Source organism: Nerophis ophidion, linkage group LG08 (genome assembly GCF_033978795.1).
Source record: "Nerophis ophidion isolate RoL-2023_Sa linkage group LG08, RoL_Noph_v1.0, whole genome shotgun sequence".
Classification (NCBI taxonomy): domain Eukaryota; kingdom Metazoa; phylum Chordata; class Actinopteri; order Syngnathiformes; family Syngnathidae; genus Nerophis; species Nerophis ophidion.
Window position 1 is genome coordinate 25,210,351 of NC_084618.1, and position 18,576 is coordinate 25,228,926.

At 41.2% G+C, this 18,576-nt stretch overlaps 1 protein-coding gene across 1 annotated transcript in view; it reads left to right on the forward strand.

The window, feature by feature from the left end:
• The first annotated feature begins 320 nt into the window (after nucleotides 1–320).
• Nucleotides 321–18,576, forward strand: part of etv4 (ETS variant transcription factor 4) — a 98,953-nt gene continuing 80,697 nt past the window's right edge. The window contains exons 1-3 of the mRNA XM_061908099.1: nucleotides 321–464; nucleotides 784–874; nucleotides 934–981. Coding sequence (XP_061764083.1) covers nucleotides 402–464; nucleotides 784–874; nucleotides 934–981 — 202 coding nt within the window. The 5' untranslated portion in view covers nucleotides 321–401. The remainder of the gene's footprint in view (nucleotides 465–783; nucleotides 875–933; nucleotides 982–18,576) is intronic.

Sequence of the window (18,576 nt, forward strand, 5' to 3'; positions counted from 1 at the left end):
CATTCATAAGTCAGCGCAGTGATGGGACAAAGACGTGAAACTGGAGACGTTGAAAGAGGAAATGCGCCAATCGCCAAACCCCCCCCCCCAAAAAAAAGAAATAAAAAAACGTCTTTTAAAAGAAAAACACACTTTTGATGCATTTTAAAGTCGTCAAAGTGTGCAAATTGACAAAAAGTGGATATTTTATGAATGACGTCGCCTGCTGTGCAATCACTCGCCATCACTTCCCCTGCGCGTTTTTTTTTTTTTTTTTTGTTTTTTTTTGTGAATGGAGCTCATTATGCATGCAGCCTCCATTCACAGCCCCACCTCCCCCTCCACCCCACCTCCCTCCTCGGGCTCGCAGGCTCGCGCGGCTCCCGCTCCGCTCGGCCCAAATGACCGCAGACGGCTGACGGATGGACCGTAACAATAACATGGATGCGTATTTGGACCAGCAAGTGCCTTTCACGTTAGCAAACGTACGTATTTCGGAGTCTGCACGCTTGCACTTTCCGCTTCTTTTCCGCCACCCCCCCCCCCCCCCCTCCCTCCCTCGCACGCCGTGCACGACTCGGTCGGACTCGGCATTGACCGAAACCGATCTCTTGCTTTAAACTTTGTTTTAAGTTAAAAAAAACAACAACCCTGCAAGTGAGGGTCAACATGCACCAAGTCACTTGTTTTTGTTCAGACCTCAGGACCCATTTGACTCTATTTATTTAAAGCAACATGCATAATATTACTGTCCTTAAAGTGCGTCCTTCTCACTCTTGATCTGTCAACGTTTTGGTTTTGCAGAAGTCGCAAGGAAATGGGCCCCCGAATCGACTTTTGATGGCAGCCAAAAGGAAATACATGGACACGGAATTGCCCCCTCAGGAATCCGAAGGTAACGTTGATTAGATTTCTGACCCTGGACCTGGTTTGATCTCCCTTCCCTCTCCGCAGACCTCTTCCAGGACTTAAGCCAACTCCAGGAAACGTGGCTCACGGAAGGTAGGGTCTAATTCATGTCTCTTTTCCACCCCGTTTGTTTTTCGAAGAAGCTGCACAATTCCGAGATGGTTCCGATTGGGAATCTGGTCAATTTCCGAGTATTGATTGATTGAAACTTTTATTAGTAGATTGCAATGTTCAGTACATATCCCGTACAATTGACCACTAAATGGTAACACCCGGATAAGTTTTTCAACTTAACCACGTTAATCAATTCATGATAATTCATGGTATCAGGTGGCCCCGAGCTGCGAAGGCCCTATTGCAAGATAGAAAATAAGATCAGTGGCAGGAGAAGATTTCTGGAAACTATTTAGTTGAATATCACTTTCCTATTAAAATAGATTTTTTATCGTTATTCTCCCACTCTCTATCACATTTTTGAGGGCATTAACATGCATTAAACTTCGCAAATTTTGGGCCAAAAAGAGAATACTTGAGCAATCCCCGAATCTGAACTTCAAAAATTGTCCCTAGCGCCGCTTTTTAAAACTTGAAACATTGCCACAGATTCCGGTGTAAGTCGCAAGAACCCACATTTGAAAACAATCCACAAGTTGGCCATTTTTAGGCCAGAAACAGGGGTCGTACTTTAACGGACTTTAACCAAATGAGCTGTAATTAAAATGGCAGATACTAAACCAGGGGTAGGGAACCTATGGCTCTTTTGATGACTGCATCTGGCTCTCAGATTAATCCTAACTGACGTTGCTCAACACGATAAGTAATTAATAATTCCGCCGGTAATCACAGTGTTGAAAATTACGTTCAAAATCCAAAACATTCTCATGCATTTGAATCCATCCATCCGTTTCTATCGCGCCTGTTCAAGAAGTCGCATTAACAGTCAAAAGTATTTTATTTACTATTGGTTAGCTTCAGAATAACAAAGTAGTTAAAAAGAATAAGATACTTATTATACTCTAAAAATGTTGGTCTTACTTAAAAATACATGCATTTAGTTGGTGTAATCAGGGAAAGTCCAAATAAAAGAGGAGGCGTAGAATTCTCTTGTCAGAGCGTTGGACGACACTGTACAAGGGTGCAGGTCTGCGGGTTTCTCCCCATTGAGCTAAATTGAATCCTGTCTCTGTTTAATTCCTTGCTTCTTGTCTGTTTAATATATTTTAAAATATTTAGCTTTCATGGCTTTCTCAGCCAAAAAGGTTCCCGACCCCTGTACTAGACCAACATTAAAAGAGTCATATTGGACCAAAAACACAAAAAAACAAATCTGTCTGGAGCCGCAAAATCTTAAAAGCCTTATGTAAGTGTTATAATGAAGGCAACACATTAAAGGAAGTGTCTCAGAGGATAAGATGACTCCTGGAAATTACTGGCTTAACACTGCCAAAAGTACGGAGGTTTGTACCAAACTTAAAGGAAAGGACAGACTGTCTTCTTCTAGTGGATTTATTACAATCTTTGGCAAGTTGGGTAACGTTTGCTGTGGTCTGGAACAACATGGCACACAATTAGAAATGCAACCGATATTACATACGGATAATGTGTCATGAGACATGCAAATATAAATTAAATACACATAAGGACATAGATAGATAGGTTTTTATTGTCGTTGCACAAGTACAACGAAACTTTGTTTTCAGCACAAACCCGTTCAAGATTAGACAAAAACAAACCGTGTACAGGGTTACAGAACAGGTGCTTTGTAAAAGATGGGAAAAAGGTAAACGCTGGGGAAGGATGAGTAAAAAAATACAATCTAGACTGGGCTCCTAAGGGGCCCAGTCTGGAGTTGGAAAAAACCTCCATAGCAAAGCACATATACAGTACATATTACAACATACATCTCAAGATATCTACCAACTGAGGGAAAGGAGTTCGGGGTCATGATGGTAGGCCGCAGCTCTCAGGCGCCGACCATCCATTCATCAGCCCTATGATGAATTTCCTATAAGTAAAGGAAATTAAAAGAACTCAAATATACCTACAAACGAGGCATAATGATGCAATGTGTACACACAGCTGACCTTAATGTCATGTTAGCATGGATTATTTGCACTCCACGCAAGTCAATAACATCAACACAGCACAAAACGTTTGGTGGACAAAACGAGACAACGAAGGAGTGGCATAAAACACGTCTTTCTGTGGCAGCGACGAGAAAAGTTGTACACGTCAACCAACTACGGTGAGTTTAAGGACCCCTGAAATTAGTAGAACAAAACGGCGCTGGCTGAATGCTATCATCAGTGAAGCATAAATACAAACATATTAAACAGTGGGCTTTCTAACAATTAGGAAGGTTTGTGTTGTTTGTTCTCCTACAGAAAATATACTAAAACAACAAATATATTTTAAATTTTTGAAAAAGCCCCAGGGGGCTGACCCCTGTACCAGACGGATGGGCGATGATCGGTTGCGAAGTAATTTTGCCTTACGCTATAGAATGTGGGCGTGGCCTGGTGCCAAACTTTGATCTAAGGGTTCGCCACGAAACGTTCAACGTTTACAACGCAGCTCCACAAATTCAGATATTAATCAGAATTGGCACAAATGGAATGGCACTCTAAAGGGCCGTATGGGTCGGTACCTATTCGTAGTGGGCGGAGCTTGGCAACTTTAGCCTGTACTTCACTTTAGATGGCCGAACCTCCTTCCAAACTCATATGAGGCTTTTAGGACGGGTTCAGATCATGACTAGACGTTGGTACCGACACCAACATCGCCCCCTTGTGGTGGAAAATTGTAACAGTCATAACTTCCTTCCACATGCTCCGATCTCCCTGAAATCCGGGGGCATTGTGAAGGACTTGACTTGGTGCAGGGGTCATCTTGACGCTGCTCGCAGCTTCAATTTCTGCTTGTAATTTCTCTTTTTCAAATATTTAGTGGCCTTGTAGTTAGTGTCCGCCCTGAGATCGGTAAGTCGTGAGTTGAAACCCCGGCCGAGTCATACCAAGGACTATAAAAATGGGAACCAGTACCTCCCTGCTTGGCACTCAGCATCAAGGGTTGGAATTGGGGGTTAAATCACCAAAGTGATTCCCGAGCGTGGCCACCGCTGCTGCTCACTACTCCCCTCACCTCCCAGGGGGTGGAAAAGGGGATGGGTCAAATGCAGAGGGTAATTTCACCACACCTGGTATGTGTGTGACTATCAGTGGTACTTTGGACGTTAAACCACCAAAGTGATTCCCGAGCGTGGCCACCGCTGCTGCTCACTACTCCCCTCACCTCCCAGGGGGTGGAAAAGGGGATGGATCAAATGCAGAGGGTAATTTCACCACACCTAGTATGTGTGTGACTATCAGTGGTACTTTAACTTTAAATACAAAAGCAAGATTAAGGACTCCAATTTAAGGTGCGGTAGTGGGAACAAATATGGGATAAAAATAAATTACACAATAGGTAATAAAGATAAAACTAAGAATTGAAATAAACAGACTACTATCCAATAAAAATAGTAAGCAATGCTGTACAATATACATGTGCTTTAAAATCCGTTTATTGATCGTCAAAAAGTCACGCGCTATTCCTTGACGTTTTGGGGCCCTAAGGCAGAGAACCCCCTCGTTAAAAAGAACTGGTTTGGGGCCGCCCGGATGCAACACACATGCTCGTAAATGTAAAAGTCTTCAAAATCAATATGAGAACACGACCGGGGAAGAAACGCAGAGTCCGGGTGAAGCAACCAACATGAAGGCCCGGTCTGATGCCGTCACACGATGACTTTGATTGATTGATTGAACTTTTTTATTAGTAGATTGCACAGTGCAGTACATATTCTGTACAATTAACCACTAAATGGTAACACCCAAATTAGTTTTTTAATTTGTTTATGTCGTGGTCCAAGTTAATTAATTCATGTTAACGTGACGGGAGCACCGATGGCGTCGTTATTAGACCTGAAAAAGTGAGACTGGTTCCCCCGAGGTGGGAATATATGACCCCCGCTTGCTTTTGATGTGGCGCTTTAAGGCGACACGCCTCTCGTTTCTCACATTTGTATTCTAATGATCACCACACTGGCGCCGGAAAGCAATTTTAAAACGCCGCACTTTGACGTGGGCCTCAAAGGGGAACCGCACTTTTTTGGAATTGTGTCTTATCTTTCACAGACAAGAACACGTAAGTTATTTTTATGCACTCTAAGTCGTAAAAAACGGCAAGTGCGAGGTGGCTAACAATGCAGTAGCTATTCCGCCCATAAAGCCCTCTAAAAAAACATCCAAAAAGCGCCATCAATGTTATATTGACATATTGAGCTGCTGCATCACCTCTGAGTTTGTGAAAGTTAATTCTAGGTTATAAGTCATCCCTCTCACCTGGATAGTAGAAAAATGTGGCCATTAACTGAGAAGTTGGTCAATTTTGACATCCAACTTAGACCCGGAGGTGGCGAGAAAAACACAAAAAGATGCTCGTTTGTGTCACTTTTTTAACCCTTCGTGAGGATCATGATGGAACAGGACGATATAAACATCCCATCAGTCTTAATCCCAGTGAGAGTAGACATTGTACAGTAAGTGGTTGCTTTATTATGTTTGTATATCTTTTTTAGCACTTAGCAATAATTGAAACTTTTATTAGTAGATTGCACAGTTCAGTACATATTCCGTACAATAGACCACTAAATGGTAACACCCGAACAAGTTTTCCAACTTGTTTAAGTCGGGGTCCATGATGCTAAGTGTTTCACTAAAGCTGCATCTGTGTATAGCACACCGCTTCTAAAACTTGTAGATCATCCTCCTTATATTCAGGCTCAAAAATAGAAGTTTTTGAATCGTCATTAGTCCCAAAGTGGTCTTTGTTGTCTCTCATGAAATCTGCCATAATTAGTAGTAATGTTGTTGAAGGGAAAAGGCAACGTTGTGACGCGTCCGTAAAATGAATACGCCGCCGTTTGCTTAGAGTGAGCAAAAATACATAAACAATACATGTTGTTATGAATGTTATTAAATCACATGAAAACTTAATGTCCATATAAAATGTCTAAAAAGCTTTTTATAGACGGAATAGAGCATCCATCATCAGCTCCATTGTATGCTGACTTTTGCTAGTGTTTATTTATGATTTAGAATGCATAAAAAAGAAAACATGTGTTCTTGTCTTACGTTAAGATTGTGAATGATGGGCAAAATAAATAAAAAAAGTGACAAAAATGATTAAAATAGCATGAGACATAATGTTAACACTGCACCTGACTAATGTCTGTGCTTAGCTTCAACATCAAACAGATTTACTAACATAAAAAAAACAATTAGTGTATAGCTAATTCTGATAAAGTGATTATAAATGGAAAGTCGGTATGATTTCAAGCCGGAATGACTTGTTGGAAAAAACTTTGAAAGTGCGCCCCATGAATACAAATCAGGTTCTCACTCCAAAGCGACACCTATTGTTGCAGTTTTATTGGCGCTCGGCCCTCGTCTTTTGTCTTTAAGTGTGGGACGCTGGTGCGAAGTCAGCTCGCTGTTTTTGACGCCGCATGTGAAAAGGTTGAGGCGCTTGAGTGAGGAGGCGAGATCGCTGTCGCTTTTGAGCTGAGAAGCCATTGTTGCCGCTCAAAAGTCTCATGTCAGAGTCGTCCACCATGCAATAGGCCAGTGATTCTTCATTGTTTAGACACCCTCTTTAAATTGACGTACTACTGTTTTATTTTGCTGACACCAGCGTTGAAATTACCGTGTTTTCCGGACGATTTAGACAAACTTTAATGATCCACAAGGGAAATCGTTCCACACAGTAGCTCAGTTACAATGATGGAAAGTGTAAGGATGGAAAAGACAATGCAAGTGTAAATAGACTAAATATAACGATATAAAATATAACATACAAACCCCGTTTCCATATGAGTTGGGAAATTGTGTTAGATGTAAATATAAACAGAATACAATGATATGCAAATCCTTTTCAACCCATATTCAATTGAATGCACTACAAAGACAACATATTTGATGTTCAAACTCATAAACTTTATTTTTTTTTTGCAAATAAAAATTAACTTAGAATTTCATGGCTGCAACACGTGCCAAAGTAGTTGGGAAAGGGCATGTTCACCCCTGTGTTACATCACCTTTTCTTTTAACAACACTCAATAAATGTTTGGGAACTGAAGAAACTAATTGTTGAAGCTTTGAAAGTGGAATTATTTCCCATTCTTGTTTTATGTAGAGCTTCAGTCGTTCAACAGTCTGTCGTATTTTACGCTTCATTATGCGTGACACATTTTCGATGGGAGACATGTCTGGACTGCAGGCGGGCTAGGAAGATTCTCGCACTCTTTTTACGAAGCCACGCTAGTGTAACACGTGCTGAATGGGGCTTGGGATTGTCTTGCTGAAATAAGAAGGGGCGTCCATGAAAAAGACAGCGCTTAAATGGCAGCATATGTTGTTTCAAGACCTGTATGTACCTTTCAGCATTATTGGTGCCTTCACAGATGTGTAAGTTACCCATGTCTTGGGCACTAATGCACCCCCATACCATCACAGATGCTGGCTTTTGAACTTTGTGTCGATAACAGTCTTGATAGTTTCCTTCCCCTTTGGTCCGGATGACACGATGTCGAATATTTCCAAAAACAATTTGAAATGTGGACTCGTCAGACCACAGAACACTTTTCCACTTTGCATCAGTCCATCTTAGGTGAGCTCGAGCCCAGAGAAGCCGGCGGAGTTTCTGGATGTTGTTGAGAAATGGCTTTCGCTTTGCATAGTAGAGCTTAACTTGCACTTACAGATGTAGTGAGGAACTGTATTTAGTGACAGTGGTTTTCTGAAGTGTTCCTGAGCCCATGTGGTGATATCCTTTAGAGATTGATGTTGGTTTTTGATACAGTGCCATCTGAAGGATTGTAGGTCACGGTCATTCAATGTTGGTTTCCTGCCATGCCGCTTACGTGGAGTGATTTTTCCACATTCTCTGAACCTTTTGATAATATGGACCGTAGATGTTGAAATCTCTAAATTTCTTGCAATTGCACTTTGAGAAACGTTGTTCTTAAACTGTTTGACTATTTGCTCACGCAGTTGTGGACAAAGTAGTGACCCTCAACCCATCCTTGTTTGTGAATTACTTAGCATTTCATGGAAGCTGCTTTTATAGCCAATCATGGCATCCACCTGTTCCCAATTAGCCTGCACACCTGTGGGATGTTCCAAATAAGTGTTTGATGAGCATTCCTCAACTTTATCAGTATTTATTGCCACCTTTCCCAACTTCTTTGTCACATGTTGCTGGCATCAAATTCTAAAGTTAATGATTATTTGCACAAAAGAAAATGTTTATCAATTTGAACATCAAATATCTTGTCTTTTGTAGCATATTCAACTGAATATGGGTTGAAAAGGATTGTATTCCGTTTATATTTACATCCAACACAATTTCCCAACTCATATGGAAACGGGGTTTGTACATGCTGCTGATTAGCATTAGCAACTTTACATGGCGAATTCAAACTTGGCACTGAAAACTACAACAAAGATGCGCGTCACACTCAAACAGCCGGGGTTTAATAAGTACAACACTTCGTACGCTCAACAAAAGACCACTTCCCGACCACAACAACACACCTAGGACAAACTGAAATGAATGAAAACTTACAAATGATACTCCGAAGTAGTGGAAAACAACACAGCAACTGGACTGCACAGCTGGTGTTATCTGCTCACTGTTAAACACAACATCAAAAATCGATGTTATTATTACACAAATACATTTTTTTTACCACATAAACACACCCAGAAGTAGTACGAATTGTCACCAACATTGATTCCTAGTACCTAATATTGTGGAAAACAGTGACGTGCGGTGAACTAAACAGCATACTTTTTTTCTTCTTTTTTTTTTTTAACTTAAATTCATATGTGCAGCTCTAGTCATTGTTGATTTAGGTTGCACATTAGAGTTATAGGCAAAAAAAGGGAGTTTTTCACTTTCATAAAAATGTTTTCATAATGATATTATCAATCAATCAATCAATGTTTACTTATATAGCCCTAAATCACTAGTGTCTCAAAGGGCTGCACAAACCACCACGACATCCTCGGTAGGAAAACTCACACCCAGTGGGACATTGGTGACAATAATGACCCAGTGGGACGTCGGTGACAATGATGACTATGAGAACCTTAGAGAGGAGGAAAGCAATGGATGTCGAGCGGATCTAACATGATACTGAAAGTTCAATCCACAATGGATACAACACAGTCGCGAGAGTCCAGTCCAAAGATAAACGGGTTCAAAAAGTATTCGATAAAGTTATTAAACATTTTTTGGTCCCATTTGCTTTCAACAAAATAAATCAAGTATTGTGAGTGTATATTACCTTTCTGTATTTGTATGTGAAGCAGCAATAGCTATCCTCCATGAAAACATACTTTGTCAGACCGCATTCATTTTGTCTTAAATTCCAGTTTGCAGAAGTATTTCATCTTGGATACAGTATATAATCCTCCATATTTGCAGAAACATTCATTTAATTCAATTTAATTCCAAGAAATTAAACAATATTTTTGCACCACAAACGCTGGCTTACTCTAATAAAAATGCCATGTTTGTTATATATACATCCATCCATCCAATTTCTACCGCTTATTCCCCTTTGGGGTCGCTGGTGCCTATCTCAGCTACAATCGGGCGGAACCGTACACCCTGGACAAGTCGCCACCTCATCGCAGGGCCAACACAGATAGACAGACAACATTCACACTCACATTCACACACTAGGGCCAATTTAGTGTTGCCAATCAACCTATCCCCAGGTGCATGTTTTTGGAAGTGGGAGGAAGCCGGAGTACCCGGAGGGAACCTACGCATTCACGGGGAGGACATGCAAGCTCCACACAGAAAGATCCCGAGCCCGGGATTGAACCCTGACTACTCAGGACCTTCGTATTGTGAGGCAGACGCATTAACCCCTCTGCCATCGTGAAGCCCTTGTTATAAATACAGTTAAATAAAAAAGAAATTAAAAAAAGACTGCCTGTGTCAACTTCAAGTTGACAATATATCGCCCCCTACTTTGAGGCAGAGGTACTTGCTGCCTCATGGCCTGCCTTTTCCCCGTGGCAACAAACATGCGCCCCCTCGCATGCACACGCCCAATACACACTGTGTGTAGCCGTGGAGGCACCGCCAGTGTGTGCCTCACTTCTTGTCTACTGCGTTGTTTTGATCAGGAAACCCAACATTCCTGCGATTTTGACCATGAAAATGACCAAAATGGTCAGGAACCACACCAAAATTACATAGAAAGCATAAACCAAAAATGAAATATTAAAACTTCAATTTTTTGGGGTCGCGGGGGGCGCTGGCGCCTATCTCAGATACAATCTGGCGGAAGGCGGGGTACACCCTGGACAAGTCGCCACCTCATCGCAGGGCCAACACAGATAGACAGACAACATTCCCACTCACATTCACAGACGAGGGCCAATTTAGTGTTGCCAATCAACCTATCCCCAGGTGCATGTCTTTGGAAGTGGGAGGAAGCCGGAGTACCCGGAGGAAACCCACGCATTAACGGGGAGGACATGCAAACTCCACACAGAAAGATCCCGAGCCCGGGATTGAACCCTGACTACTCAGGACCTTCGTATTGTGAGGCCGACGCACTAACCTCTCTGCCATCAAGAAGCCTTTGTTATAAATACAGTTAAATAAAAAAGAAATGAAAAAAAGACTGGATTTTGTCAACTTCTAGTTGAAAATATATCGCCCCCTACTTTGATGCAGAGGTACTTGCTGCCTCATGGCCTGCCTTTTCTCCGTGGCAACAAGCATGCGCCCTCTCGCACGCACACGCTCAATACACACTGTGTGTAGCCGTGGAGGCACCGTCTGTGTCTGCCTCACTTCTCGTCTACTGCATTGTTTTGATCAGGAAACACAACATTCCTGCGATTTTGACCATGAAAATGACTAAAATGTACAGGAACCACACCAAAATTACATATAAAGCATAAACCAAAAATGAAATATTAAAACTTTCATTTTCTACCGCTTATTCCCTTTTGGAGTCGCGGGGGGCGCTGGCGCCTATCTCAGCTACAATCGGGTGCAAGGCGGGGTACACCCTGGACAAGTCGCCACCTCATCGCAGGGCCAACACAGATAGACAACATTCACACTCACATTCAAACACATTTAGTGTTGCCAATCAACCTATCCCCAGGTGCATGTCTTAGGAGGTGGGAGGAAGCCGTAGTACCCGGAGGGAACCCACGCTTTCACGGGGAGGACATGCAAACTCCACACAGAAAGATCCTGAGCCCGGGATTGAACCCTGACTACTCAGGACCTTCGTATTGTGAGGCAGACGCACTAACATCTCTGCTATCGTGAAGCCCTTGTTATAAATACAGTTAAATAAAAAAGAAATGAAAAAAAGACTGGCTTTTGTCAACTTCAAGTTGACAATATATTGCCCCCTACTTTGAGGCAGAGGTACTTGCTGCCTCATGGCCGGCCTTTTCCCGTCGCACGCATAGCCCAATACACACTGTGTGTAGCCATGGAGGCACCGCCTGTGTCTGCCTTACTTCTCGTCTACTGCGTTGTTTTGATCAGGAAACACAACATTTCTGCGATTTTCACCATAAAAATTACCAAAATGTACAGGAACCACACCAAAATTACACAGAAAGCATAAACCAAAAATGAAATATCAAAACTTATTTTATTTTATTAATTTGTTTTGATAAAATAAAATAAGTTTTGATATTTCATTTTTGGTTTATGCTTTCTGTGTATTTGCACCTGGGGATAGGTTGATTGGCAACACTAAATTGGCCCTAGTGTGTGAATGTGAGTGTGAATGTTGTCTGTCTATCTGTGTTGGCCCTGCGATGAGGTGGCGACTTGTCCAGGGTGTACCCTGCCTTCCGCCCGATTGTAGCTGAGATAGGCGCCAGCGCCCCCCGCGACCCCGAAAGGGAATAAGCGGTAGAAAATGGATGGATGGATAATTCGTTTTGGAACAGCTCATGGTTAAGCCACCTGGTGGCAGGTGAGGCACTGCCCCACTTGCCTCCCCTGACAGCACGTCACTGGTCGAAAACTTCTCTGTCAGCTGTGTACTGGTGCTTCCGTGTACTTCATGTACTGGGTTTGGCTTCTGTTCATCAAATTGAGCACTGCTGCCACCTAGCTGCAGGCATGTGCATTGTTCAAGCGTGAGCAAAAACACCAACATTGCCTCTCACGCACCCCTGAAACCCCACTGCGCCCCCTGTACCATTTTGCATCTATTCAGATGGATTGAATGTAACCATCTTACTCTAAGCATTTTTTGCTGACGAGCTGATGTCGGGCAGGGTTTCACAACTTTATCGGGTCACCGATTGTGTTGAGTGAAATGCTCGGAGCTATTTTATTGATCATCAAGCAGACTGTGGCTTTTTCATTCATGTCTGTTGTGGTAAATATGTGTCAGTAGTTTATGTACAGTATATGTCTTTGTCACGCAGTACATGGTGTTTTTACTCAAACTGGCAGGAGACAGACATTCAAATGGGTTGCATGACGTCCCACATAAATAATATACATTTGGATTTTAACACTGTTATCATATTGTTATAATAAATGTTGGTGACACATTCTAATTGGCAAGCCAGCGGCCGCTGCCTCAACGCAATGTTGCGCCCTCGGCTAACGTCCCTCCACAGTGCAAAGCCATTTCTACGCCGCGAAATCCGCGACTTCATGGCAGCATATAAACTACGCTTCTTACAAGTGACATCATTGCTGAAAGACGAGGACTCGCTAAACATGCTACACCAGGTGTCGGGAACCTTTTTGGCTGAGAGAGTCAATAAGCCAAATATTTTAAAATATATTTCCATAAGAGCCATATAATATTTTTTTTAACACTGAACACAACTAAACACGTTCATTTTAAGTAAGACCAACATTTGTAGAGTATAATAAGTCTGTTATTCTTTATAATAACATTGTTATTCTGAAGCTAACTGTGGAGGGGGCGTGGCCTGCGGGCCTGCAGCGACAGGTGCGTAGATGGCCCACCTGGGCCTTGTTTTCTAATCACCTGTCGCTCTGTTATAAGCAGCAGCCAGGAGGAGAGACTGGGTTGGGGCTGGAAATACTATTGCTGGAAACTTATTGAAAAATAAAACAATATTGTTACCCTGAAACAGGCTCTCATGTCGGTGCTTGGGGGTCTGAAGAACCCCCAGGTGGGCCAGCCCCACACTAACCAATAATACATAAATAACTTCTTACCATTAACGCAACTTCTTGAACAGGTGCGGTAGAAAACGGATGGATGGATTAAAAATGCATGAAAGTGTTTTATATTTTCAACATTTAACACTGTGATTACAAGTGGAATTATTCATTACTTATTGTGTTAAGCAACGTCAGCTCAGATTTATCAGAGAGCCAGATGCAGTCATCAAAAGAGCCACATCTGGCTCTAGAGCCATAGGTTCCCTACCCCTGTGCTACACCACGGGGATGTGAATGAACAACTCTCTATTCCAGGGGTGTCAAACTCAAATACAGAGTGGGCCAAAATTTAAAACTGAACGAAGCCGCGGGCCGAGGTTGAACAAATTAATCCTTTAATAGGGACCCAAACAAGTTTTGCATTGAATATTGACCAAGCAAGGCTTATATAACTTTATAGTGACATGCAAAATAGAGTTTTAAATAATAATAATAAATAAAAAATATCAATGGCATATCAAATAAAATAAAAATACAAATTGAATGCCTCTTTTCGGCGGCGGGTTTGAGTTGGGGCGGGGTTTGGTGGTAGTGGGGGTGTATATTGTAGCGTCCCGGATGGGTATTTGTTCGGTTGTGTTTATGTTGTGTTACGGTGCGGATGTTCTCCCGAAATGTGTTTGTCATTCTTGTTTGCTGTGGGTTCACATTGTGGCGTAGTTTTGTAACAGTGTTAAAGTTGTTGATACGGCCACCCTCAGTGTAACCTGTATGGCTGTTGACCAAGTATGCCTTGCATACACTTGTGTGTGTGTATGAGCCGCATATATTATGTGAGTGGGCCTGCACGCTGTTTGTATGGAGGAAAAGCGGACGTGGCGACATGTAGAGAATGCCAAAGGCAGTGCTTTTACGGCCCGCCCCCAATATTATTGTCCGGGTGGAAATCGGAAAAAATTTGTGAGGGGCACTGAACTTCGGGAGTCTCCCGGGAAAATCAGGAGGGTTGACGAGTACGAGTATTAGTGGTGAATGTGGTGTTACAGCGGCGGGCCAGCTCTAATGTTAATTTGATATTGCCTGAAAGGGCACAGTAAATTACACGGCGGGCCAAATTTGGCCTGCGGGCAAGAGTTTGACACCATGCTCTATTCCATTCAATTAAGTATGATTCTCGCAATATTTTACTTGGTATAAAAATTGTTATACATTTTTTTTCAGAACTGGTTACAGATTACAAACGTTTCTAACCCCAGCCCCGGGGTTCTGAACTTTTTTGACCTCTGGACCTAACTTTTCTATTACAAAATATTAATACTGAATTAGTCATTATCATTATTATTCTTTAATGGTATTCAATAATTATATCTAACCTGCATACTTGTCAAATGACATGAAAGCACGTGTTAATCACAAATATGTATTTAACACCTTAGGCTTAGGTCAGGCTGATTAGTAAAATAAGTGCTAATTAAATATGCTGCATAAGAAGGGACTCATAAATGATTGACAAAAAAAATGAGTTTTCAAAAAAATTGTTGTGCTAAACTAGATCAACTAAATCAATAATGAATGTTTATATTTATTCGAGTGCAAAAGAAAAAAATAGTCATCACTTTAGTCATAATTTTTGCGCTTACTAGAAAAGGCTCTGACTTGTTATATTACTGCCACAAGTGATGGAAAAGTGTATTACAACTGTGTACCACTCATGAACCACAGCTGAGAAATTTTGGGGGGGGGGGGGGTGGTTAAGAAACACTGGCCTAATAGAGATCTTTTAAAAAAATAGCTTTTGGAAAAAAAAATCTCTGAATAAATGAGAATCGTGGTTTGGATGTGAATAGAACCTTTTTAGCACCTCTCCTACACTACACAGTGTAGAAGGATAAAAGAAGCTACGCTAACGCTGAAGCTAGAGTTCCTGACTGAGAACATGGCTGAGCGGATCGATACAAATATTAGCAACAGCGATACCAAGTTTTCTATCAGCATTTGTGTTCTTCTTTCTTGTTCAGCAAGCGTGCCAACTACCAAGCTGAAAGCCCGGGCGATCAAGCCAGCATTGCTCTTGAAGTTGTCACGGAGTGAGGTTTTCTAATGTACACATGGCTGGCCTCCGTGAGATATGGTCGATACTACAGTGATTCGATCGATATTTTTTACCATCACAAAATATTTGTTCTTGTTTACAAACTCAGGAAATACATCCTTGAAAGCCGGAGGGCTTTAAGGGAGAAACAAAAAGGAAAAATAATGAATGTCTTTGTACTCCCTTTTGAAATATTTATATTATTATTTACATGCCAAATATTATATTGTGATGTATCGTAAATTCCCAACTACCCTTTTCCTACACGTTGAACCCTGCGGCTTATTAACCGGTGCGGATAATTTATGGATTTTTTTTCGCTAACGGCCACCAAGCAAATAGTTTTCATTAAACACATGCAAAGACCCTTACAAGGTGTGTTATTGCTTGTGCTACGTTGTCATCTTTTGGAGGAGTTTGCTCATTGCAGGCGCTGCTCCGTGAAAGTGGATTCCTGCTGTTGTAATTGGATCTAATTGGACACCAAACAGCCAATCAGAGCATTTTTCCAGCTACATTATTGAGTCAAGGCTAATAAAGTCAATAGATGAGGAACAACAACAACTTGGTCTAGCACGACCAAACGTTAGTTGTTTGTTAATTTGGTTATTTGAAGCTTTATGGATAACGTTTTGTAAACATAGAGTTATTTTTGTACTATAGATTTTTCCTACGCTTTGAACGCTGTGGCATTTAAAACGATGCAGCTTATTGATGGGTTTTTCTTCGCTGACGGCCATAATGCAAATAGTTAAAACAAACACCAAACAAACAATCAAAGACTCTGAAAAAGTGTGTTATTATTTGTGCTATGGCGCCATATTTTGGACATGTTCGCTCACTGGTTTTAATGTAGCTTTATGATGTCGAACGGGTTTCACTGTATAAAGCGCTTTGACTCTCCAGAGAAAAAGCGCTATGTAAATATAATAAACCTCGATTCTCTACAGGTGCTGCATTGCCCTTCTGTTTGGAATGAGCTTTTAACCGGAAGTACAATTGCCATTCCTTCTTCTAGCCGGCCGTAGCTTTTCTACTCACATGGATTCTTCAGTTTTAAGCATCGTTTGTAGTTTTACAATATAACTAAAACTATTTATACTTACTAAACCGTCCCATGTGTGGTGTCTGTAGGTGTGTGTTCATGCATATTTGTACGCGCTATCATGTAATGGTGCTAGCATCGATAGCATTAGCTAATATGCTAACAGGTTTAGTTTTCATTGATTGATTGATTGAAACTTTTATTAGTAGATTGCACAGTACAGTACATATTCCGTAAAATTGACCACTAAATGGTAACACAAGAATAAGTATTTCAACTTGTTTACGTCGGGGTCCACGTAAATCAATTAATTGTATGGAAAAACAGTATCCCTGTTTTTTTACGGTAAAATTCTGGCAAATGAGCTGCCATTTTTATCTCTTTAATTCTACGGTTATTTGTTTTACAGTGCAATGACATTCTTTTTGTATTGTTCCAGTTTCACAAATTTTTCAGTAAATTCACCAAAACGTTACCGTGGAGTTATTACGTCTGTTTAGCTGATTGGAGAGTTAGCTTTTGCAGCTAGTGGATCCATGGCAATGACTTCTGTTTTGTTTGATCGGCCGTTTTACTGCCGTGTTACAGACACCGTTTGGAAACCATTAAAGTATGTAAATAAACACTTACAGAATTATTCTGTTCAAATAACTGTTTTCACAACATATACATCCGCGACGAATACTTGGGAAATATATTTTTATTTTCAAATTTAGTGGGTGCGGAATATTTTAATTGCACTGTGTGTTATTTTAATATGTTGATCGATTATATGGTTTGTTAGAGTATATTGTTTATTTAAAAGACCCAAAAAAACTTAGTTGCACAATATGTGTTGGAACTATGTCGAACTGTATCATCCCTATTCAATTAAAATTATATACAATATACAAAACCAGTGAAGTTGGTTTGTTGTTTAAAATTGTAACTAAAAACAGAATACAATGATTTGCAAATCCTTTTCAACTTATATTTCATTGAATACACTGCAAAGACACGAGACTTAATGTTCGAACAGTTTTACAAATAATCATTAACTTAGAATTTAATGGCATCAACACATTGCAAAAAAGTGGTCACATGGGCATTTTTACCACTGTGTTACATGGCCTTTCCTTTTAACAACACTCTGTAAACCTTTGGTAACTGAGGAGACACGTATTTGAAGCTTTTCTGATGGAATTCTTTCCCATTCTTGCTTGATGTACAGCTTAAGTTGTTCAACAGTCCGGGGTCTCCGTTGTCGTATTTGACGCTTCATAATGGGAGACAGGTCTGGACTACAGGCAGGCCAGTCTAGTACCCACACTTGTTTTACTATGAAGCCACACTGTTGTAACAGGTGCAGAATGTGGCTTGGCATTGTCTAGCTGAAATAAGCAGGGGCGTCCATAAAAAAGACCTTGCTTGGATGGCAACGTACTGTATGTTGCTCCAAAACCTGTATGTAACTTTCAGCATTAATGGTGCATTCACAGATGTGTAAGTTACTCATGCCTTGGCCACTTATACACCCCCATACCGTCACAGATGCTGGCTTTTGAACTTTGCGCCTAGAACAGTCCGGATGGTTCTTTTCCTCTTTGGTACAGACGACACAACGTCCACAGTTTCCAAAAATAATTGGACTCGTCAGACCACAGAACACTTTTCTACTTTGCATCAGTCTATCTTAAATGAGCTCGGGCCCAGCGAAGCCAGCTGCGTTTCTGGGTGTTGTTGACATATGGCTTTGGATTTGCATAGTAGAGTTTTAACTTACACTTACATATGTAGAAACCAACTGTAGTTACTGGAAGTGGTTTTCTGAAGTGTTCCTGAGCCCATGTAATGATATCCTTTACACACTTTTTGACGCAGTACCGCCTAAGGGATCGAAGGTCACGGGCATTGCCGCTTACCTGCAGTGATTTCTCCAGATTCTCTGAACCTTTTGATGACATTACGGACCGTGGATGGTGAAATCCCTAAATTCTTTGCAATAACTCGTTGAGAAATGCTCTTAAACTGTTGGACAATTTGCTCATGCATTTGTTCACAAAGTGGTGACCCTCGCCCCGTCCTTGTTTGTGAATGACTGAGCATTTCATGGAAGATGCTTTTATACCCAATCATGGCACCCACCTGTTCCTAATCAGCCTGTTCACCAGTGGGATGTTCCAAATAAGTGTTTGATGAGCATTCCACAACTTTCTGTCTTTTTTGCCACTTGTGCCAGCTTTTTTTGAAACATGTTGCAGGCTTAAAATTCCAAATGAGCTAATATTGGCAAAAAATAACAAAGTTTACCAGTTCGAACGTT